The following is a 25147-nucleotide window of genomic DNA, read 5'->3' on the forward strand; positions in this document are numbered from 1 at the left end:
TCTGACTTTCAGAAGGCATCTGAAGGCAGCCCTGTTTAGGGAAGTTTTTAAAGTTTGATGTTTTATCGTGTTTTTAGTATTCTGCTGGAAGCCGCCCAGAGTGGCTGGGGAAACCCAGCCAGATGGGTGGGGTATAATTAATATATTATTATTATTATTATTATTATTATTATTATTATTATTATTATTATTATTATGATAATCAGGTTTCTTATTTGGGAAAATTGTAGCAAAGTGCCCCTAGAGCATGCACAGAGTGCCTTTTGTGTATTTCTTGCTTGCAGAATCCAGCGCTGCTGTTTCTCCCTTTCCATCCTTCCTGCCTTGGGCTTAACTCTTTGAACGCTGGGCCTCTCGAAGACTCAGAGAGCCCCTATTCCTGCTGCGGGCTTTTCTCCGAAGAAAGCTACATCCTTTATTTTTATTTTTGGAGACAGCTTGCGGCGCGCTTGTTGCCTTGGAAGCTCTAGGGATTCAGTCTTCTTCCTGATACCGAAACCCCTGGGGTTAGAGCTTTAGATCCTGTGTAGCAAAGGGATTTGTTGAGTGTTGCCAGCGTTGGAACAAAAAGTACATCTGTTACATTTCCCCCTGCTTGGAAGATTTCCCCCTTTTATCTTGGGGAATGAAAAATTCAGAATGCAAGCAAGGGCAGAGATTCTTCTTGAAAAATATTCGACGGGCCCATGGGAGGCAGAATCAAAGCAGTGGAGATGCCTGTTCCATTAATCCCCCCCCCAAAAAACAATATTTTGGGCTACTGCAAGAACATTTGTTTCATTTCCTGGTATTTTGGTTCTGAGTAATGCTCCTCGAGGCCTAGAAACCTAGCTGTTTGTTGTTTTATTTTGTTGTTGTTGATATTATTATTATTATTATTATTATTATTATCATTTTTATCTCATGGATGCTTTAGCTGAGATTCCTGCATCGCGGGGGGTTGGACTAGATGACCCTTGGGGGCCCCTTCCAGCGCTACAATTCTATTGCAGCAAGAGACTTCCAGCACTTATCCAGGGTTCATTTTCCTTGGAACGAAGTCATTGTGGACAGTGGTGTCTTTAGGGTAAAGGTAAAGGGACCCCTGCCCGTTAGGTCCAGTCACGGACGACTCTGGGGTTGCGCCGCTCATCTCGCTCTATAGGCTGAGGGAGCCGGCGTTTGTCCGCAGACAGCTTCCGGGTCATGTGGCCAGCATGACTAATCCGCTTCTGGCGAACCAGAGCAGTGCACGGAAATGCTGTTTACCTTCCCGCCGAACTGGTACCTATTTATCTACCATATTTTTCGCTCCATAAGACGCCCCTGAACACGACACACTTAGTTTTTAGAGGAGGAAAGGGGGGAAAGCCCTGTTTTTTTGAGGATCAGCTCAGATTTGTGCAGCTTTTTTTGCAAAGGGGGAAAAGCAAGAGGAAAAGCCCCATTTTTATGGGGTTCAACTCACATTTCTACAGATTCTTAAGGAGCCCTTTCTACAGTTTGCAGAACGATAATCTAATCAGCCAGTTACATGTGGCTGGGGAAACAAACAGCCTCCCTCTGCAGGCACATTCAACAATGGGGGCCTGGGCAAGGGGGGCGGGGCCCAGAGGGAGCCGGGAGTCTTATCTCTCTCCCAATCTCTTGCTGATCAGCTGCTGAGCGGGGTCCTTTCAACACTCCCTTCTCTCTCTTTCTTTTAAAAAATCAGGATCTGCTTTTGGCCCCTGGGCAATTCGGCCCCAGGGACCACCATTCGTTCCATAAGACACACAGGCATCTCCTCTTACTTTTTGGGAGGAAAAAAGTGTGTCTCATGGAACAAAAAAATACAGTACTTGCACTTTGATGTGCTTTTGAACTGCTAGGTTGGCAGGAACTGGGACCGAGCAATGGGAGCTCACCCCATGGCGGGGATTCGAACCGCCGACCTTCTGATCGGCAAGCCCACCTGCATCCTTTGGAATAGGACCACTACTGGTTTAGACTCCTGCCTCCCTAAAACTGCCTTCCTCCTACAGTTTCGTCTCATTGCTTTAAAAAATAAAATACCATCCCAGTGGGTAGGGTTCCTGATTGCCACTTCTTCTGCCTTTTTTCATGAATGCGTGGAAAGGCAGTGCAGAGAAGATAAAGCCCCAGTTCTTGCTGTTATTTACTCTGCTCTTCCCAAGCTAGTAATTAGCCTCCTATTGTACGAAATCTCCCTGTGACGTGCGTTTCTCTTGATGCCAGAGGCACTTGAGAATGAAATGAACGGATAAAATGGAGCCAATTTAATGCCAAAAACAGAAAACAATTTAACCAATTTAACCCCCCCCCCAAAAAAAACCAAGTGAGCTTCGTAGCCGAGCGGGGATTCGAACCCTGGACTCCTAGGCCCCACCCTGACACTCTAACCCAGCCATAGGCAAACTCGGCCCTCCAGATGTTTGGGGACTACAATTCCCATCTTCCCTGACCACTGCTCCTGGTAGCTAGGGATCATGGGAGTTGTAGGCCAAAAACATCTGGAGGGCCGAGGTTGAGGAAGCCTGCTCTAACCACTACACCACCGCTGCCTCTCAAGAGAGCCAGGACTCCTGCTTCCCCATTTCTGCTGTAGTTATTCTTGGGCTTGTACATGACCTTCCCTGCATCCAGCTGATGCGTTGGAGATCTGGAAGCTGGTGTTTTGAAGGGCAGGGAGCTGATTCAGAACGGTGCCAGGAGAAGGCTGCTTTCCAATCCCTCTTCCTGGTGTCTTCACAGATGGGCCCAGTGAGAGAGAGAGTAGCTAATCTAAGGAGACCCCCCCCCTTTTCATGATCAGCCAGCTGTTTCCTGTGCTGAGGGCTTCCAGAGTCTCCGCCGCCTCATACCAACTGCTCAAGGAAGAAAGAAAGAAAGGAAACAAACACACTGTGCCACCTTCCTGGCAGCAGGAGAGGGGCTCATTAAAAAGCGCTCAGCTCCAATGGGCAGCGCAACCGGATCGGCCGTACAGGGCGCCACCCTGCAGGGGATGCCACAGCAAATGCCGTGAAACGTAGCGCGAGAGGCAGGGGGTGCACAAGACGCCGCTTAAATTTGAAATGCCGAATTCTGCCCCTGGGACCGGCAAGGGGAGGGCCAGCAGCAGAGCTTAAGCAAATTTGCTCTTGGTAAAGTCTATTTTTCAAAAAATTATAATAATATATTTATTAAAATTTTATAAAAACATTACAAACACACTAATACAAAAAACACTCTAATACAAAACAATACAACTATACTAAACAAAAAACAAAACTACAATACAACTATGATAAACATAAAACAAAACTACAATAAAAACAAAAAAATAAACTACAATAAAACTACAATAAAAACAAAAAAATAAACCTCTATCCTTAACATTGTATCCTGACTTCCTCCTGTCCTTGTGAATCATCTTTAGTAATTTCTTACCATCTTAGAATATCTTATTTTACTATAAAAAAATCATTAAAACTTATTTAATATCTCGACTCTTACCTTCTCAATTTCTAAATCATAACCAAACTCTTAAATCTAGCTTTTCTTCCAAATTATATCTAATTTTCTATCATACAAAGGTTTTTTTTAATGTAATTTAAATTTCTTCCACTCTTCCTCCACCGCGTCGTCCCTCCTGTCACGAAGTCTCCCGGTCATCTCAGCAAGCTCCATATAGTCCATCATTTTCATCTGCCATTCTTCAATCGTTGGTATTTCTTCTGTCTTCCAGTTTTTAGCCAACAAAATTCTAGCTGCTGTTGTGGCATACATGAATAAAGTTCTGTCACATTTTGGAATTTCTTGGCCTAGGATGCCCAGTAAAAAGGCTTCTGGTTTCTTTTTCAATGTGTTTTTCAACACTTTTTTCATTTCATTATAAATCTTTTCCCAGAAGTCTTTTACCTTTGGGCACAACCACCACAGATGGAAGAAAGTTCCTTCTGTTTGTATGAATTTCCAGCACTTATTACTTTGTCCATGATACATCTTTGCTAATTTAACAGGTGTCAAATACCATCTATACTTCATCTTCATAATGTTCTCTCTAAGCAAATTACATGCTGAAAATTTTATACCTGTTTTCCACAGTTTTTCCCAGTCCTCCAACATGATGTTGTGCCCCACATCCTTTGCCCAATCTATCATTGTTGATTTAACCATTTCATCTTTTGTATGCCATTCGAGCAATAAATTGTACATTCTGGAGAGATTTTTAATCTTTGGCTCTATGCTCTTGGTAAAGTCTATTTCTGGAATTAAGATTGCTGTAAGAAATATCAACAACCTCGGATATGCTGTTGACACAACCTTGATGGCAGAAAGTGAGGAGGAATTAAAGAACCTTTTAATGAGGGTGAAAGAGGAGAGCGCAAAATATGGTCTGAAGCTCAGCATCAAAAAAACTAAGATCATGGCCACTGGTCCCATCACCTCCTGGCAAATAGAAGGGGAAGAAATGGAGGCAGTGAGAGATTTTACTTTCTTGGGCTCCATGATCACTGCAGATGGTGACAGCAGTCACGACATTAGAAGACTCCTGCTTCTTGGGAGAAAAGCAATGACAAACCTGGACAGCATCTTAAAAAGCAGAGACATCACCTTGCCGACAAAGATTCGTATAGTTAAAGCTATGGTTTTCCCAGTAGTAATGTATGGAAGTGAGAGCTGGACCATAAAGAAGACTGACAGAAGACTGAAGAATTGATGCTTTTGAATTATGGCGGTAGAGGAGATATTGTACCCTCCTCTGAGCATTGACCTCGAGTCCTACACACCACCCAGAAGAAACGGTTGCAACCATGTTTTGAGAAAGTACTGCATCCATAAAACTCACACTCCTTGACAGGGTAGGTGAACACTCAAGGGCGTCTTCCCCTCCTGCTGCGAGAAGCTCACCTCCCTGCTGTCTCCCAGAACCCGAAGAGGCATGAAAAGGGCAGAGGAGAGGTTGGCTGCATGCAGGCACAGTCTCCGATTGCTTGTTGGGGGGGGGGGGAGGAAACCCTGGAGAGGAGGGCTACAAATGCAGTTAATAAGCTCTTCTGCCTACCTGCTTAAGAAAGCTGGAGGGACCAGTCAGGTGAAGATGTCCGTCACCCGCCTGTCAGGCACCCAGAGATCTCCACGTGGTTGCAATTGGACCTGCGCCAGTCACAAAGCACACCTGGCGCCTGGGGAATTTCTAAAACTGCTCAAAGGTCAAGCCGAATGAGTGCTAGAGATGGCGTACCCTTTTGAGCGAGACTGATTCCATTCATTTGGAAGGTGCCTGTTTTTAAAAAACCAAGAGCCTGCGCTGCACCAGAGTTTAAATGCCTTGACATGCTCCTGTGTTCTTCCTACGCTGATCTTGTTCGAGGTCAGTAATCTGGAGTCTGAGCAGCGCTCGCTGCTCCCTGTAGTCGGTGGAAAGCTGGAAGGAACCGCTAAACGTTTCTCCGCGGTGATGTTTGTGTTCCTCCTTTGAAAAATGAATGCGGGAGCCAAAGGAATCTGTCTCTCAACTCCCTCGCTGGAAATGAGCAGTTTAAAATGGGCAGCAGTCATTTTTCTTGCAAATCGTTTCATATTAATCACTCCTTTATTGCAGCAGCTGAACTAACACGGTGTGGTTGTAGCGCAAGGGTTAACCTGCCTGGTTTCTCAGCTAGTTCCCCCCCACCCCCCACCCTCATTTTCTACATTTCAGAAGAACGAGCTGCTATTACTTGAGTTAATGGGTGTAATTTCAGTTCAGGGGGCGTTCCACCTTTCAGTGGTTGGCAGCGGTGATGCCAAGCCCTGACGGCTGTGTTTTACCTTCGCTGTTGGAGGCAGGATGTCTCTCTATTCCAGTTTGTGGAATCATAAATGGGGGGGGGGGGGGAAACTGGGTCATCTGGTTGGCCACTGTGAGAACGGGATGCTGGGCTAGATTTGGGGGTTAGACTAGATGACCCTCGGGTCCCCTTCCGTATCTGCAGTTCAGATGCAGGGCTCTTACGAGGCAGGGATGAGCAGGCAACACTGTGTGGTGTGAGATTCTGCGGAGGCACTTGAAAGGAACAGAATTGGGCACTGATTTCAAGTTCCTGGGGATCCTTCTCTCTCTCTCCCTCCCTCTCTCTCTCTCTCTCTCTCTCTCTCTCTCACACACACACACACACACACGTACGTTTTAAAAAGCAAGTTTATAGTCCTTATGAATGTGCAGGACTTCTTTTTGGCTGTACTTTTGGAAATCTCTGCAGATACAAACCAGCACAAAGGGCGATAAGGCTTCTTCTAAAAAGATCCCCTTTCGCGTTGATTGGGCAAATCTAGGGTGCTGGAGGCGGGATCCTTGCTGCACAAATAGTGACAGGATTTGGCTGCACTGACCCTGGACTGTGACCCTGGACCAATACACCTCTGCCCATCATAATCAATACTGGGCTGCATTAACAAATAGGTAAAGGTAAAGGGACCCCTGACTATTAGGTCCAGTCCGGCCTGTTAAAATGTTTGTAAGGGACAAGGCCCCACAAAAGGCACATTTCTGAGCCCACCTGACCCCCAAAAAACCCTTGAACAAGCTCTGGGTCTGTTTCTAAATGCATGGGTTGTATTTAAGAGTCCTATAGGGTCTGGGCCTATATAAAGATCCATATAGTTAAAGCTATGGTTTTCCCAGTAGTGACGTATGGAAGTGAGAGCTGGACCACAAAGAAGGCTGGTCGACGAAGAACTGATGCTTTTGAATTATGGTGCTGGAGGAGACTCTTGAGAGTCCCATGGACTGCAAGAAGATCAAACCGATCCATTCTGAAGGAAATCAGCCCTGAGTGCTCACTAGAAGGACAGATCCAGAAGCTGAGGCTCCAATACTTTGGCCACCTCAGGAGAAGAGAAGACTCCCTGGAAAAGACCCTGATGTTGGGAAAGATGGAGGGCACAAGGAGAAGGGGACGACAGAGGACGAGATGGCTGGACAGTGTTCTCAAAGCTACCAACATGAGTCTGACCAAACTGCGGGAGGCAGTGGAAGACCGAAGTGCCTGGCGTGCTCTGGTCCATGGGGTTACGAAGACTCGGACATGACTAAACAACAACAATAGGGTCTGGGCATCTTGCATTATTGCAATTGTAGCATAGCACTGAGCCGAGCCTTGCCTTTCTTTATGGCTGCTAGGAATGTCAGGAGAACCTGTTAACACTCCTGGCCACCCCCGGCTGGTGACCTCAGTTGCATTAATGGGCTTCCCGCTTGCACCTGGCTGTCATTATTTCTGTTGCCCCTCCAGGAATCCTTGGAATAACAGTAATAAAAGGAAGCACGCCAGGGCTAAATTTAGGCGCCCGGCTGGCAGCAGCGAGCAGCTAGCGAGGCATCGACCCTTCGCTAGGCTGATCCATCTCCCGCTGGTGCTAATTGGAGTTAAGCGAGTGTGTCAGCGAAAGCTGGGCGCCCTCCTCTTTTGCTCCAAACGGATCGGGGATGAAGGAACAGGTGGGCTCTTCCAAGACAGAATTATTGCCACGCTTCTCAAACGCCTGCAATGTACAACCAAGGACGGCATGGGGTGCTGTCCTCTTGATCTCTGAGCAGGCTGCAAGTTGTGGTCACCTGCTCTCGGCCCGGGCTCTGGGTGGAACATAGGAACCTGAGTCATACAATTGGTCCATCTAGCTTAGTGCTGTCCACACTGGTTGGCAGTGGCTCTCCAGGGTTACAGACGGGAGCCTCTCCTCGCCCTACGCAGAGATGCGGGGGGTCGAAACTGGGACCCTCTGCATGCAAGACAGGTACTGCAGAACTACACTTCCCATAGTTCCCTGGGAAGAGGGGCTTGCTGTGCTGCAAGCGGGTTGGACTAGATGAGCGTTGGGGGTCCCTCCCAACTCTAGGACTGTTCAACCACTCTGGAAATGGTAGCTGTGCAAGGGCTCTCCTAAGTACTCTCTTTATCACTCTTTGCTTTTAGCGTTTGAGGTTTTATTATGTTTTTAAATGTGCTGGAAGCCACCCAGAGTGGCTGCAGCAATGCAGCCAGATGTGTGGAGTATGATGATGATGATAACAACAACAATAATAATATCCCTAAGATATTGGGATATCATGACTGTTTAAAGTGGCATGATATTGCTTTAAGTGTAAAAAGGTAAAAGGTTAAGGACCCCTGGACGGTCAAGTCCAGTCAAAGGCGACTATGGGGTTGCGGCGCTCATCTCGCTTTCAGGCCGAGGGATCCGGCGTTTGTCCACAGACAGCTTTCTGGGTCACGTGGCCAGCAGGACTAAACTGCTTCTGGCACAACGTAACACTGTGACGGAAAGCAGAGCGCACTGAAACGCCGTTCACCTTCCCGCTACAGCGGTACCTATTTATCTACTTATACTGGCATCCTTCTGAACTGCTAGGTTGGCAAGAGCTGGGACAGGGCAACGGGAGCTCACCCCGTCGCGGGGATTTGAACCGCCAACCTTCCGATCGGCAAGCCCAAGAGGTTTAGACCACAGCGACACCCACGTCCCTGCTTCAAATGTACAGTGCAGATAGCACCCAGGTTTCTCTCTCTCTCTCTCTCTCTCCCTCTCTCTCTCTCTCTCTCTCTCTCTCTCTCCCTCCTTCCCTCCCTCCCTCTCTCTCTGTCTCTCTCTCTCTTTCTCTTTCTCTCTCTCACACACACACTCCCTCCCTCTTTCCACTCTATAACTGGCAGCCTTTGCTCCTTTCTCTCCAGCCCCAACCCCCCTAAACTTAGTGGTCACAGATGGGCTCATCAGTTGGATACCAGTAGCTTTTGTACAGGGAAAGGATGTGGGGGGCTTTCCCAGCCACCTTGCAATTTAGGGAACTTATTCACAGCAGTCATCGCAGAGAGAAACTCCAGTAATGGCTTTGAGAGAGATGCCCTCTGTTTTCCCACTGCCCCGCACAGTTGAGTAGCAAATGGGCCGTGTTAATGCGCGGAGACCTCATTCAGGAGAGCAAGATTCAATTTGGCTTCTCGTGTAATAAAACGGGATAGTGCCACAGGGGGTTGCACGTGCTCACTTGCCGCCAGAACATCAACGCATGCATGTGTATGCTGTGAAAGGCAATAAAGGGGATAAGGAACAGGCGAGAGCTTGGACGTTCTTCGGCGAAGTGGGGAAATGGAAATCTTCTACCACTCTTAGGCTGCAGGCACACTGACCCATTTGTAGCACAAAAATGTGGTTGTTGTTGTTGTTGTTTTCAATCTGCAAAAAGGGACACAGACTCCTTCGTGTGTTTGTGGACTTGCTTTTATTGGGGGTTTCTAAGCAGAGGCTGAATGGCCATCTGCCATGGATGCTCCGGCTGAGATTCCTGCATTTGCAGGGGGTTGGACTAGATGACCCTTGGGGTCCCTTCCAACTCTGAACGATTCTGTGATTCTATGAAACTTTATTGGGGCCTGCAGCCTACTGCTTTTATTTATTTGGTTTGATATAAACCTCATTGTGTTTTTTATTGCAAAGAATAAACCGATAAAGCTACCGGTTAAAAGCCAGAATTTAAAGCTTCGCCCAAATAATGGAAAGCAACAGCAAGCTTTTTAAAAAAGCAGATTGAGACCTGTGTCTGGAGAGGCTTAGAATGTTTTTAGCTGGCACCGAAAACTGAAGGCGCCTGCCTGATGTCAACAGGCAGGGAGTTCCAAAGATTAGTTCCTGACAAGTGCAGAATGAGTATTTTGTGTCCTTGGCCTTTCCTGCTTTTTTAAAAACATAAGAACAACATGCTAGTAAGAGTTTTTAGTGTACTGGTCCAGTAAACGCTTCTGCTGCGCAGACCAGCAACAAAATAAAAAATTCTTTCCAGCAGCACCTTAGAGACCAACTGAGTTTGTTCTTGGTATGAGCTTTCGTGTGCACGAAAGCTCATACCAAGAACAAACTCAGTTGGTCTCTAAGGTGCTACTGGAAAGAATTTTCTATTTTGTTTCGACTATGGCAGTTTCTTGGGTTCCATGATCACTGCAGATAGTGACAGCAGTCACGAAATTAGAAGACACCTGCTTCTTGGGAGAAAAGCAATGACAAGCCTAGACAGCATCTTAGAAAGCAAAGACATCACCTTGCCGACAAAGGTCCGTATAGTTGAAGCTATGGTTTTCCCAGTAGTAATGTACGGAAGTGAGAGCTGGACCATCAAGAAGGCTGATCGCCGAAGAATTGATGCTTTTGAATTATGGTGCTGGAGGAGACTCTTGAGAGTCCCATGGACTGCAAGAAGATCAAACCGATCCATTCTCAAGGAAATCAGCCCTGAGTGCTCACTGGAAGGACAGATCCTGAAGTTGAGGCTCCAGTACTTTGGCCACCTCATGAGAAGAGAAGACTCCCTGGAAAAGACCCTGATGTTGGGAAAGATGGAGGGCACAAGGAGAAGGGGACGACAGAGGATGAGATGGTTGGACAGTGTTCTCGAAGCGACTGGCATGAGTCTGGCCAAACAGTGGGAGGCAGTGGAAGACAGGAGGGCCTGGCGTGCTCTGGTCCATGGGGTCACGAAGAGTCGGACACGACTGAACGACTAAACAACAGCAATGGCAGACCAACCCGGCTACCCACCTGAGACCAGCAACACTTCTCTTTGCAGAGCATTAAACAAGTCCAGCAGCGGGGTTCTTGGTGCAGCAATGAAATGATGACACACGGGAGCTCAACTTCCTAAAGACAGGTTTATTGCAGACTGATAACAGAAACACCTCCGGAGCTTTCAGACATGACTGCTCCACGCCCCAGAGGCAAACCAAAACAAACGCTCTATATATACTGAGCAGCTTAACAACTTAACGACTTAACAACCTAAATCATGTGACCTTGCTAATTTGCCAGCGTTTCAGGTTTCAAACCCAAACAGCTAGATCAGATCATCTAGTCCAGCATCACGTTAATGCCGTGGGCGGCCAGGTGTCTGGGGGAAACTGACAAGCAGGACTCGACCACAAGAGCCCTCTCCCCTGCTGTGGTTTCCTGACTGTTAGGTCCAGTCGCGGACAACTCTGGGGTTGTGGCGCTCATCTCGCTTTACTGGCCGAGGGAGCCGGCGTACAGCTTCTGGGTCACATGGCAAGCATGACTAATCCGCTTCTGGTGAACCAGAGCAGCGCACGGAAACGCCGTTTACCTTCCCGCCGGAGCGGTACCTATTTATCTACTTGCACTTTGACGTGCTTTCAAACTGCTAGGTTGGCAGGAGCAGGGACCGAGCAACGGGAGCTCACCCCGTGGCAGGGATTCGAACCGCCGACCTTCCGATCGGCAAGCCCAAGAGGTTTAACCCACAGCGCCACCCGCGTCCACCTTAGAGACCAACTAAATTTGTTATTGGTATGAGCTTTCGTGTGCATGCACACTTCTCCAGATGGCCACGGAGGCAGAGAACAGTTGTCGTAGCAGCCATTCCTAGCTGTCTCCTCCATGAATTTCTCTCATCTTTGCAGCAGAACCCTCCGTTTCCCGACTGGGAGCAACTGGGTATTTTGGCCATAAAAGCAGGGACCTTTTTAGTTTCCGTGTGATCCCTCACCCTCCCGGGGTGGCGCTTGAGTGCCTCTTTAATTGTGACATTTCCCCATAGTCAGGCCTGGACACTGATATTAATTGCAGCCCTAGGTTTGGCTATACATAGAACACGCTGCTTATTTTGGGTGGTGGAAGGCGAAAAGTCACCCTCTGGCTCTCCCGGCAGCCGCGCATTTAAAAAACAGAGTCACCAGCTTTGGGTCCTGCGCAGGGCAGCCGTCTCTTCAGGTCTGCTCTGCGGGGAGCTAGGGGGCTCATTTGTGCAGAGCAGGGCTGGGGTACCCCCACCCCCCTCAGTCTTGGCATGGGTGGACCTGAATGCTGGTGTCGGCTGGCAAGCTCTAAGCATCTTGAGCAGCCTTCCTGCCAAAGTCGAAATCTAAATTTTTGCTCATTCTAGGAGGAATCAAAGAGAGCTGGGAGGATGGTGGGGTATGGGGAGAGAGCAGAGGCTGTCAATGATGAAGATTTCCACGGGTCTCAGGATGGTTCACAAGATAAAATCCGGTTTAGATCTGCCAGGCAGCAGGCTTCAATAGGGCTTGCTGATCGGAAGGTCGGCGGTTCGAATCCCCGCAATGGAGTGAGCTCCCGTTGCTCGGTCCCTGCTCCTGCCAACCTAGCAGTTCAAAAGCACGTCAAAGTGCAAGTAGATAAATAGGTACCACTCTGGCAGGGAAGGTAAACGGTGTTTCCGTGCGCTGCACTGGTTCGCCAGAAGTGGCTTAGTCATGCTGGCCACATGACCCGGAAGCTGTACGCCGGTTCCCTCAGCCAGTAATGTGAGATGAGCGCCGCAACCCCAGAGTCGGACACGACTGCACCTAATGGTCAGGGGTCCCTTTACCTTTAAATGGGGAGAGGGAGCACCACATCTGCCACCTTGAGCTCCTTTGAAGGAAAGGTAGGCGAGATCAGCTGCGATTCCTGCATTGCCGGGGGTTGGACTAGATGACCCTTGGGTCCCTTCTGCTTTGTGATGATTCTAGGAAAACAAAATGGACAATAAAAAATGGTCTAGAATAATTGAATCTGGGGAAAGGAGTGGGGTGGTAATGGTGTTAAGGATTAAACAATAAATGGACAGATTCAGGAAACGTCATATGGAACTGGGAATAATAATAATGATAATAATAATAATAATAATAATAATAATAATAATAATAATAATAATAATTTATTTGTACCCCGCCCATCTGGCTGGGTCTCCCCAGCCTCTCTGGGTGGCTTCCATCAAATATTAAAATACATTTAAAATATCACAGATTAAAAACTTTGCCAGATTACGAGTCCACCGCTCTTAACCACTACACCACACCACCGTGTAACTGCATAGTCCGGAGGGTTGGATCTAGCCCTGGAAACCCGAAACGAATGAGCGGGTATCCCCCCACCCCCAGATATTGCAATAAATAAGACCTCCTTAAATCAGTAATCAAGGGGGAAAGCCAAGCTATTCCTGCTTCCCTTTTGGTGTTCTTGCAGATCCTCCCTCATACACCTGTGATTTGGATTCCCTCGGCGCCTTCTCCATCCTCTCAGGGCATTCATCTTGCACTGTGTCTCCTGCTCCTCGGTTGACATGCCCCCCCTCCTCCGGTTCTGCTTCGGCGATGTGCTTGCCTCCAAGCGTCAAACAGAACAAACAACCCGTCTCTCTAATAAGCCCAAAATCCTCCGTCAAAGTTCGGCCTGTCCTCCTGTGCCCTTTCCCGCTCCTTTTCCCTGTCCTTCAGAAATGCATCTCTGCAAGCAAAGCCTGTCTCCCTGTGTGTCTTTTAAAGAAGCAAGTCTTAGCTGCAGAAAAAGTCTGGCTTCAAGCATTTCAGAGCCTTTTGGAGCAGGGAACAGTGTCAGAGGGGTGACGCGGATGATGCCTTGGTTGGGAACAGCGTGTGCGCAAAACAGCTTCTTCTTCTTCTTCTTCTTCTTCTTCTTCTTCTTCTTCTTCTTCTTCTTCTTCTTCTTCTTCTTCTTCTTTGGCGATCACTCGTAGCCGAGTAAGATTGTCTTCCATAAACACTGTTTTAACAGTGAGTCCGTAAGTGACTGTGGAGGCCAATTCTGGACCCACACGTCCTTCCACAGTGGGGACATTGGTTTCCAGGCGGGAGTTGATCATGGTGAGGGTTTGCCAAGCGTGCCTTCCTCTTCGCATGTTTCTCCCTTGCGTCCTGAGTTCGAGCGTCTTCAAAGCCCATGACACCTTTGGTCAAGGCTGTTCTCCAACTGGAGCTCTCGCAGGCCAGTGTTTCCCAGTGGTCGGTGTTTATACCACATTTTTTAAGATTTGCCTTGAGAGAGTCTTTAAACCTCTTTTGTTGACCACCAGCATTACGCTTTCCATTTTTTAGAGTAGTTGCTTTGGAAGACAGAACAGCGCAAGCAAGCAAACAAGATTCTGGGCCACAGAGTGTCCCGAGGCCACTAGGTTTAGATATCTGGAGTGTTGCTGTTGCCAATTGCCAGCGTTTGGTTTTATAAATCTTCCTGTTTTGCCGTTTCTGAAAATACTTGAATAAGCCCCCACGAAGCATTCCATGCCTGTGCAATGTAAATTCTACAGGCAGATATTAGGCAGGTTTGTATATGGTGCACCTGCATTTGGAATGCTGTGTACAGTTCTCATAGAATCGTAGAGTTGGAAGGGGTCTGAGGGTCATCTAGTCCAACCCCCTGCAATGTGGGAATCTCAGCTAGATCATACACAAAAAGAGGATACTGAGAGGAGGCAGAGCATAGCCACCAATGAATCTGTCAATGAATTTGTCTACCCCTCTTTCAAAAGCATCCAGGTTGGCAGCCACCACTGCCTCCTGTGGCAGGGAGTTCCATCGTTTAACTGTGTGCTGTGTGAAGATGCATTTTCTTTTATCCATGCAACATTTTCTGAATGCGAGGACATGCCTAGTGCTCAGTGAGATAGTGGCCTCATTAGGCTGTAACAAAGTGTACATCATCGTTTGCTGTGTTCAAATACCAGCCCTTGTTCAATTTAGTTAAATCCCATGAGAAGACCTTTTACATTCCTTAGCTTTAATCTGATGCCGACAGGTGTTTCGGAAGGGAGATTTGCCTGCTTATGTTTTCGAGGTGAGGGAGAAACTGAGGATTATTGTGCACTTATCTTTTAAAATGCCCAGCTTGCATAGGAGACTGCCTTATGCAGAGTCAATCATTGGCCTGTCTGGTTCCATATTGCCTACACTTGTTGGCAGCAGCACTCCAGAGTTTCAGACATCTTGGTTTAAAGTATATATATCCCCCAGTTGTGTTGGCATTATGTTAACAAAGATGGTTTGGGAATTGCTCTGTGTGTGTGTGTGTGTGTGTGTGTGTATAATTTATATATATACGGTATATACACACACATACACACATAAATTTATATATATATACACACACACACACAAATTTATACACACGCACACACACATATATATAGAAAGTCAATTACCTAAGAATTAATTGCAACCCCAGGCCTGAAGTCTTAATCAATTATAACATAATGTTTAGCAAATTGCCTCAAAACTTCCTAGACACTATGGTGAGTGGTTGAGCTCTGCAAACATTGGAGCCTTTTGCTTATGATGCTAAAATACTCTTTAAGAAGCAAAAAATGTTATTTTTTTTCTGCTAGCCTCCTCCAGTTCTTGCCAGTGCCTAAAATTTTACTTGTCTGTTGTATTTGGCTTTCCTATCCTGATTAGGGCATTAAAAGTAGTTTATCCCCTCAAAACCATGTGCATATATTCGAAACAAAACCATTTAAAAAAAAAATTTCGGTAAAAAAAATCCATTTATTTTGTTAAGATTCTGCTAACGCCCCTGCGTTGTGTGACTTCACCTTCACCTGAAAAAGCAAGGAAGGTCTGAGCCCAGGAAGACGTTACTCAGTAGAGAATTCTGTAGCTGTGAAACCACAACTGAAAACGTCCTTCTCTGTTTTCCTCGTTGGTTTTAATCAGCGGATCTTGAATCAGAGGCATCCCTGTTCAATCAGCAAAACACTATTTGCGGCCAATACGAGCTTGGTCGAGTTAGCACATTCTATTTCTGTTTTGCTTTAGTGAGATCACCACAGCCTCCTTGTTTACGAAGCTATTGTGCTGCCAACCTTACTGTGCGCTTGTGAAACATGGACCACTTATAAACAGCATCTCCAACTCCTCGAAAGATTCCATCAAGGGTGTCTCCGAAAAATGTTACACATCACTTGGGAAGACAGGCGAACTAATGCCAGTGTACTGGAAGAAGCAAAGATCACCAGTGTTGAAGCAATGATTCTTCAACATCAACTGGCTTGAGAGCAGTACATGTGAAAAGGATCTAGGAGTCTTGGTAGACCATAAACGTGACATGAGTCAACAGTGTGATGCAGCAGCTAAAAAAGCCAATGCAATTCTGGGCTGCATCAATAGGAGAATAGCGTCTAGATCAAGGGAAGTAATAGTACCACTGTATTCCGCTCTGGTCAGACCTCACCTGGAATACTGTGTCCAGTTCTGGGCACCACAGTTCAAGAAGGATACTGACAAGCTGGAACGTGTCCAGAGGAGGGCAACCAAAATGGTCCAAGGCCTGGAAACGATGCCTTATGAGGAACGGCTTAGGGAGCTTGGTATGTTTAGCCTGGAGAAGAGAAGGTTAAGGGGTGATATGATAGCCATGTTCAAATATATCAAAGGATGTCATATAGAGGAGGGAGAAAGGTTGTTTTCTGCTGCTCCAGAGAAGCGGACACGGGGGCAATGGATTCAAACTGCAAGAAAGAAGATTCCACCTAAACATTAGGAAGAACTTCCTGACAGTGGAATTTGCTGCCAAGGAGTGTGGTGGAGTCTCCTTCTTTGGAGGTCTTTAAGCGGAGGCTTGACAGCCATCTGTCAGGAATGCTTTGATGGTGTTTCCTGCTTGGCAGGGGGTTGGACTGGATGGCCCTTGGGGTCTCTTCCAACTCTAGGATTCTATGATTCTAACTTCGTTGGACTGGTCATGTTGTGTGTATGTTCTTAAACCGAGGTGCACTTTCCCTAATGAGGCCTCCCGCCACCGGTGCCCTTCCACCGTTCGGATTCCGTTATTAGACCAAGATAGAGTTCTCAAACCAAGACACTATTTCTGGTTTTGCGGAGTTTGTAAACCAAATCATTCTTCAACCGGACTGTTCTTAAACCGAGGTACCACTGTACTCTATTCTGTACTTAAAAATGGAAAGCGTAATGCTGGTGGTCAACAAAAGACTCTCGCAAGGCAAATCTTTAAAAAAATAGTATAAACACCGACAACTGGGAAACACTGGCCTGCAAGCGTTCCAGTTGGAGATCGGCCTTTACCAAAGGTGTCATGGGCTTTGAAGATGCTCGAACTCAGGACGCAAGGGAGAAATGTGCTAAGAGGAAGGTACGCTTGGCAAACCCTCATTGTGATCAACTCGCACCCGGAAACCTGTGTCCCCACTGTGGAAGGACATGTGGATCCAGAATTGGCCTCCACAGTCACTTACAGACTCACTGTTAAGACCGTGTTCTTACTCGGCTACGAGGGATCACCAAAGAAGAAGATTCCTGCCTGCCTTGTTCTTTACTCATTCCGGAAAGCAAAGAATACGAACGGGCGGAAAATTGGCTCGTATTGTGTCATAATTTGAACCTACCTAAGTCTCGTTTCCTGAAACAACAGAGATAGCACAGTCGGTTAGAGTGTGGTGCTGATAATGGCAAGGTTGTGGGTTCGATCCTTGTATGAGAGAGTTGCACATTCCTGCATTTCTGGGGGGTTGGACTACATGATCCTTGGTGTCCCTTCCAGTTCTGTGATTCTATGACCCAAAATGCAGCCATCCTTTGAAACTTGCACTTCTCTGAATTTTGCGGTGCACTTTTCCAACCCAATAAACGTGCAGGGGAAAAAGGCGTTATGCCACAGAAGATTGCTCTGCAGAAAAGGGCGTATTAGATAATAATTGGTACTTTGGCAGAAATGCAACAATGTGTGTGCATATTAAGAGAAGCGAATATTTTGTGAGGGCTATATATATATAAAATGAGGGCTTGCAAACTGATTCGTGAATGTGGCAGGTGGGATTTAAGATGGGGGAGAAATGAGAAACTGAAACGGACAAATTCATCCCTCCCCAGGAGAGGAATGTTGGAGCCTGGAGGGTGGGAAGTGCTTCTCATCGCAAAGCTTTGCTCTGCCAGTGTCGGATTTTCTAAATGCGCTTGAAAAGAATTCTTTTACATCAAACAGACTTTGTTGGCTGAGTGGGAGGGCATGCCAGGATATGATGACTAATGGGATCTAGATTAAGCTGTCATGTCAGTTTCTCTGGAACTAAAGGAAAGATGCAGAGGTGATAAAGCCCGAAAGTAGTAAAAATCCGTTCCTTTGTAAATGGGAGCTTAAAGTTCACGAAATCACCGTTTGGGAGTTAATGGCATTGCCTTCAAAGTGGCAATAGCGATGTGTTTTGAGTATAATGCCACTTCTGTATCTGTTCTTCTTTGGCACTCTCTCGAAACACCCTGGCAGGTGTGTGTATTCCGACAACTCACACTTCCACTTAGGACTCTTAAACGCACATTACTCATGCACTTAACATTTCATTATCCCACACAGGAGTGAGATTCTCATTCCTTCTCGTGTGTACACACACACACACACACACAGAGAGAGAGAGAGAGAGAGAGAGAGTGAGTTTAGCAGCTGGCTAACACTGACAAACCTAGACAGCATCTTAAAAAGCAGAGACATCACCTTGCCGACAAAGGTCTGTATAGTTAAAGCTATGGTTTTCTCAGTAGTGATGCATGGAAGTGAGAGCTGGACCATAAAGAAGGCTGATCGCCAAAGAATTGATGCTTTTGAATTATGGTGCTGGAGGAGGCTCTTGAGAGTCCCATGGACTGCAAGAAGATCAAACCTATCCATTCTTAAGGTAATCAGCCCTGAGTGCTCACTGGAAGGACAGATCCTGAAGCTGAGGCTCCAATACTTTGGCCACCTCAGGAGAAGAGAAGACTCCCTGGAAAAGACCCTGATGTTGGGAAAGATGGAGGGCACAAGGAGAAGGGGACGACAGAGGACGAGATGGTTGGACAGTGTTCTCGAAGCTACCAACATGAGTCTGACCAAACTCTGGGAGGCAGTGGAAGACAGGAGTGCCTGGCATGCTCTGGTCCATGGGGTCACAAAGAGTTGGACACGACTAAACAACAACAATATTACTTATCTCTCACTTCCATACATCACTACTGGGAATACCATAGCTTTAACTATACAGCAATATGTTAAGGAGTTTATCAATAAAGAGTAGAGTGTTTTGAAAACTGAAGTACTGTATATTCTGGCATATAAAACTACTTTTTAATCCAGGAAAATCTTCTCAAAAGTCGGGGGTTGTCTTATATGCCGGGTGGAGAATCTGTGGTCGAGTATATCTCAAACTCTTTATTTTAACTGGAAAAGTTGGGGGTCATCTTATACGCCCAGTCGTCCTTTACGCCGGAAAATACGGTATATGATACCAGCATCTTGATTGTAAACACCAAACTAAACAGGTATTACCAATTTCTGATAAAAATGTGATATTAACAATGTGTCTCTTATGGGAATTGCGTATTCGTTCAAGCTTAAAATGATAAAAATGATAAATAGAAAGTGTTGGCGAACCCCCCCTCCCCAAATGACGACCAGACATTCGTTTTGGCGCCTACAACCCAGGCCCCAGGAGCCATTTGGCTCCTAGCTTTCCTATCCCAGTTTCTAACACTGGTCATAGTCCCCAAAATCTAGAGGGCGCATGGTTGGCAAAGTTTGCTCTGAAGTGACATGCACATCGGTGGTGCACTATAAAGATTAAAACACGTGTGTGTCCCTCTCCCTTTTTTAAAGCCAGAATCTGGCAGGCTGATTGAAATGTCAATGAGATTAGGCAATCGATAGAAAAAATAGCATTAAACCGCAGTTTTATCAATATCTGCGTATTCCATATCAGAGATTGTGTTTATGTAATCTGTGCCTGACCTTTACAGTAATATGTGTGTAGAAAGCAATTTCAGAATTCTAGTGTCCCGTGATGAAAAGGATATTGGATATGCAACTTTGGGCTGAAATTTCTGCTTGGGCAGATTGGAACCTCCTTAGTCTACCTCGCAGGGCAGTTGTAAAGATAAGTGAACATTAACTTTCAGGGCTGCTATTCAAGCAACAAAGCACATCTCCTAATTTATAGTTTTGGGCTCTGTGTTGAGGTCAAATGTTTTTCGTTTTTCGTTTGCTGCTGGCTTTAGGATGCACCGGGTTTGCTTAAAGGTAAAGGGGCGGACGACTCTGGGGTTGCGGCACTCATCTCGCTTTACTGGCCGAGGGAGCCGACATTTGTCCGCAGACAGCTTCCGGGTCATGTGGCCAGCATGACTAAGCCACTTCTGGCGAACCAGAGCAGCGCACGGAAACACTGTTTACCTTCCCGCCGGAGCGGTACCTATTTATCTACTTGCACTTTGACGTGCTTTTGAAGTGCTACATTGGCAGGAGCAGGGCCTGAGCAACGGGAGCTCACCCCGTCACGGGGATTCGAACCGCCGACCTTCTGATCGGCAAGCCCTAGGATCTGTGGTTTTAGACCACAGCGCCACCCGCGTGTTGGTCTGCCGTAGTCGAAACAAAATAAATAAATAACAATTCCTTCCAGTAGCGCCTTAGAAGAAGAAGAAGAAGAGTTTGGATTTGATATCCCGCTTTATCACTGCCCGAAGGAGTCTCAAAGCGGCTAACATTCTCCTTTCCCTTCCTCCCCCACAACAAACACTCTGTGAGGTCAGTGGGGCTGAGAGACTTCAGAGAAGTGTGACTAGCCCATGGTCACCCAGCAGCTGCATGTGGAGGAGCGGGGAAAGCGAACCTGGTTCACCAGATTACTAGTCTACCGCTCTTAACCACTACACCACACTGGCTCTTAGAGACCAACTAAGTTTGGGTTTGTTTAACCCAGTCTAAACTCACTGTTAATCTATTCTGCTAAGCCCTTTGGACAGTTTGGTAAGACATTTTAATGAAGCAAAAGCTGGACACTGTATCGTGGTTTTTTTTTTTTTTGTTTGTTTTTTTGAGATGTGGTATCTGTAACTTCATCGAGTTGGAACATTTATTCTGGCCATAAAACTGTTGCTGTTATATTGGTTTCAGAGATACGGCTCTCTAATTCAAAGTTGCACAGAATAAATTTTAGCTGTGCGCCTCTGCCACAGTTAAGCCTCTGACACATATATATCATTTCTCTCTTTAATCTTCTCCGCCTTTTATGAAGCTACGTCTCGCTGCGATGTTGTGTGGCATGGGAGATACCCGGTACATAAAATGTTACGGGGAAGGCACAGATTGGCAAAGCAGCCCCAAAGCCCAACATCTTTCCATCACAGCAGCTGATGCAGGAGACGGATGAAATAGTAGCCCCCAGGGGTCAGGAAATCCAAAGGAGATGCTGGCTTGTTAAATGCAAAAAAACCCGCTAATGACCTCCTTTAAAAAAAAAACCTTACTTTGTTTATTTTATTTTATTTTATTAAAGATTTTCTTGGTTTACAAAGTGTGTGTAATGTCTCTCGAGTTTTTCCATAAAACATTTTTACAGATCAATTTTAGTTGTTGAGACATTAGGGAGAGAGGGGGGGAAGGAAGTGGGTGGGATGGGTGGGAGGGTGGGGTGGGGAGATGATGTTTCTATTTTCCTTAATATATGTAGGATTTGGTATCAGCGTCACTTGTGTTGGTTCTCTGTTGTTTGCTTGTGTTTCTTTGGCAGTGAGAGGTCGCGGTCGGCATAGGGTTTGATTATTCATTTGTGGTTGGCTGTGGTGGTCTTTGGTTTCCTGTGTGAGTGGGGTGGGTGGGTGTTTTGGGTCAGGTTAGCCATATTGATTTGTATGCTGTCAGTAGATTTTTGTCATTGTCTTGTTGGGCTGCGTGTGCGATGAAGGGGGACCATACGGGGGTGAAGGTGTCTTCTTCTGTTTGTTCCCGTGCTAGTTTTAGGTTGCTGGTTAATTTTTCTAGTAGGGCTGTTTCCCATACTACTTGGTACCATTGGTCCCTTATCAACACAAGAAATACAGGACAAATTAGAAGACACCCAAATACCCTGGTTAGCACAACACCAATTGCATGCCCAACAACCCAGCAGTAAAATCAACAGCAACTAGACTCCTGACAACCTTTGAAAACCTCATCCTAATGACAAAGGGACATGGCAAAGGAATAGTATCCGCAATATACAAAATACTACTAAAGAATCCCACAAACCCCCTAGACACAATCAAAAGACAATGGGAGGACGACATAAGATACGAAATCAACCCCACCTTACTTTGTTTATTTTTCAAAATTGCTGTCATCCTTGTTCTGAATGAAGCACAAGGTTACCTCTGTTTTTATATACTGTATCAAGAGAGGGTCTATGTTGAGTTAGGGGGGGGTAGTACCACTGGTGGGGGACACACGTCCTTCTGGGGTCTTTTATTCACCTTTGGTCCCCACCCTGTGCTCAGCTCTCACTTGCAGCTCCTAGATGTTGTCAGCAGGCGACAGCGGCCACAATCCTGGGAAATGGCTTTGACCAAGGGTCAGCAAACTTTTTCAGCCGTGGGCCGGGTCCACCGTCCCTCAGACCATGTGGTGGGCCGGACTATATTTGGGGGGGGGGGAATGAACGAATTCCTATGCCCCACAAATAACCCGAGTTGCATTTTAAATAAAAGGACACATTCTACTCATGTAAAAACACCAGGCAGGCCCCACAAATAACCCAGAGATGCATTTTAAATAAAAAGGCACATTCTACTCATGTAAAAACATGCTGATTTCCAGACTGTCTGCATGCTGGATTTAGAAGGCGATTGGGCCAGATCCAGCCCCTGGGCCATAGTTTGCCTAACCATGGCTTTGACCAAGGGTCGGCAAGGTTTACTCACCATGGGCTGGATCACTTCCACGGAGCTCGTCCGTGGGCCGAACATGCGCATTTTGGAAAGCTATAGTTTGTTTACCTTATACGTAAATCCGGCACTGATTGGACCACATCAGCGAGGCTGAGAGGGGGGGGGTCTTGTCGTCTGGGCAGCCCAGGACTTCCACGCACCCTGCCCAGGCTGCCAAGGGGGCAAGCCGTGGTGTTTGGCAAGGTGGTGGCGCTGCGGCTTTTTTTGGAGTCCCTTTGATGCGAAAGGGTTTGCCAGAAAAATGAATAAATTCCTGATAAGCGAGAATGGAGGGCAGGGGTTGTTGCTGTTCCCTGGACAGCAGACTGAGCGCAACCTTCCCCACGATGGTGAGAGGTTAATATGTTTGTTTGTGCATAGAGAGAGAGAGAGAGAGAGAGAATGCCATTATTTCTGGATTTGCATATATCAATATAAATCAGCCCATGCAGATTTTATGCAAATGTATGTTCTCTTTTTTCACTTTTTTGGGGGGGATGGCACCTGAATACCCTCTGACATTACTTCTTTTCTTTTTGCCTCTGCAGTGGGAACGCCTCTGGTTCTTAATCCTCACCTTCTCTTTCTTCCTGACCCTGATCTGGTTTTACTTCTGGTGGGAAGCGCACAACGACTACAATGAGATCAACTGGTGAGTAGAGAAAGGGAACGTGTTTCACCTCTTGCCTTTACAGGGGGATCACTTTTGGCCGCCCCCCTCCCCCAATATTTTACCTCTGCCACAAAGCAAGCCTGGAGAAACTGGGACTGTCTTGTGTTCCTCTAATGCAGGAGTCCTCAAACTTTTTCACCAGGGGGCCTGTCCACTGTAACTCAGACCTTGTAGGGGGCCGGACTATATTTTGGGGGAAAAAATGGCGGCGGAGGGACAATGAGCATTGCACGAAAGGGCTCCAGAGAGGGGCAGGCAGCAACAAAGCCCAGCTCCCTTCCTCCTCTAGGCAGGGCGGGGAGAAGCCAGGAGGAGGGAGGGAGGAGGTACCGCCACCGCCATGTGTGAGAGAGGGAAAGAACGTGCGCACTGGCGATCCACGCGGCGATTCCTGGACCGTCTGCAGGCCAGATTTAGAAGGCAATTGGGCCTGATCTGGCCCACGGGCCTTAGTTTGCTGACCCATGCTCTAAGGGGCCACTTCTCTTTCCCGTTGATTATTAAAATGCAGAATGTTGGAATCTCAACAGTTTCCCATCCACTTTGAAACCATACCGGACCCTGCTTAGCTTTCCAGATGTGCCGGCAGTTTCATTGTTTCACCACACTACTCCCTGCATATTGCAAATGGCTAGTCTGCTGCATGGTGGGTTCTTCGGTGAGTTGAGGTTTGAGCCAGGCCCCCTTGACATCTTTCGCCACCAGAAGTTATTCTACTTTGGGGGGGGGGTTTCCTGCAAAAGGACAACAGGACAAGAGCATGCCACAAATTTGCACAGAGAATGGTGTTGCGTGAATTGAACTTGGCATGCTTAACAAAAAGTGTGTTGAGTTCAGAAGTGGTGCCGTCCTTGCGGAGCCCGTGACCTCATCAGTGTGCGTTGTGACCTCATCGCCTTTCCTGTGTGACACAGCAATCTCCCCCCACCCCCGTCTCTTCCACTCGACTTCTGGCGCTTGAATTTCCGACTCTTCGTGACCCCATGGACCAGAGCACACCAGGCACTCCTGTCTTCCACTGCCTCCCATGTTTGTAGCTTTCAGAACACTGTCCAACCATCTCATCCTCTGTCGTCCTCTTCTCCTTGTGCCCTCCATCTTCCCCAACATCAGGGTCTTTTCCAGGGAGTCTTCTCTTCTCATGAGGTGGCCATGAGTCTTGGAGCCTCAGCTTTAGGATCTGTCCTTCCAGTGAGCACTCAGGGCTGATTTCCTTCAGAATGGATAGGTTTGATCTTCTTGGAGTCCGTGGGACTCTCAAGAGTCTCCTCCAGCACCATATTTCAAAAGCATCAATTCTTCGGCAATCAGCCTTCTTTATGGTCCAGCTCTCACTTCCACACATCACTACTGGGAAAACAATAGCTTTAACTATACGGACCTTTGTCGGCAATGTGATGTCTCTGCTTTTTAAGATGCTGTCTAGGTTTGTCATTGCTTTCCTCCCAAGAAGCGGGCGTCTTCTAATTTCGTGACTGCTGTCACCATCTGCAGTGATCATGGCACCCAAGAAAGTAAAATCTCTCACTGCCTCCATTTCTTCCCCTCCTGAATTAACTTTCACCAACTTGCTCTTCAGTGGTTCAATTTGATCCTTGCACAGAAGTTCACTGATGTCTCCTCTCTCTCTTTAATTAACTTTGGGTTTAGCGAGGGAAGTGTGTCTCTATTTAAATGCAAATTTTGACATTTTTGTCTGGGATGGGAGGGAGGCAGGGCTTGTGGCAGCGATTTATGGGGACAGCTCTTGGGGGTGTCACTGTCAGATAAGTGTGGTTCTCAAACTTTTTTTTATCTGGGCCACAGTTTCAGAATTAAAAATTGCCACACACTAAATTTCTTATTGATAAGGAATATGTTGGAAAACAGCAAGGAAGATCTCCAAACAGTGCTTCATTTACAGCATATTAAATTTACAGCATAGTACACAGCGGGTGGTGCTGAGGTCTAAACCACAGAGCCTAGGGCTTGCCGATCAGAAGGTCGGCGGTTCGAATCC

General features: G+C 46.8%; 1 protein-coding gene across 1 annotated transcript in view; it reads left to right on the forward strand.

The window, feature by feature from the left end:
- Positions 1-25147, forward strand: part of GDPD5 (glycerophosphodiester phosphodiesterase domain containing 5) — a 152324-nt gene that overhangs the window by 83202 nt on the left and 43975 nt on the right. The window contains exon 3 of the mRNA XM_033145979.1: positions 23024-23127. Coding sequence (XP_033001870.1) covers positions 23024-23127 — 104 coding nt within the window. The remainder of the gene's footprint in view (positions 1-23023; positions 23128-25147) is intronic.

The sequence above is a fragment of the Lacerta agilis genome, chromosome 4 (assembly GCF_009819535.1).
Source record: "Lacerta agilis isolate rLacAgi1 chromosome 4, rLacAgi1.pri, whole genome shotgun sequence".
NCBI classification, from domain to species: domain Eukaryota; kingdom Metazoa; phylum Chordata; class Lepidosauria; order Squamata; family Lacertidae; genus Lacerta; species Lacerta agilis.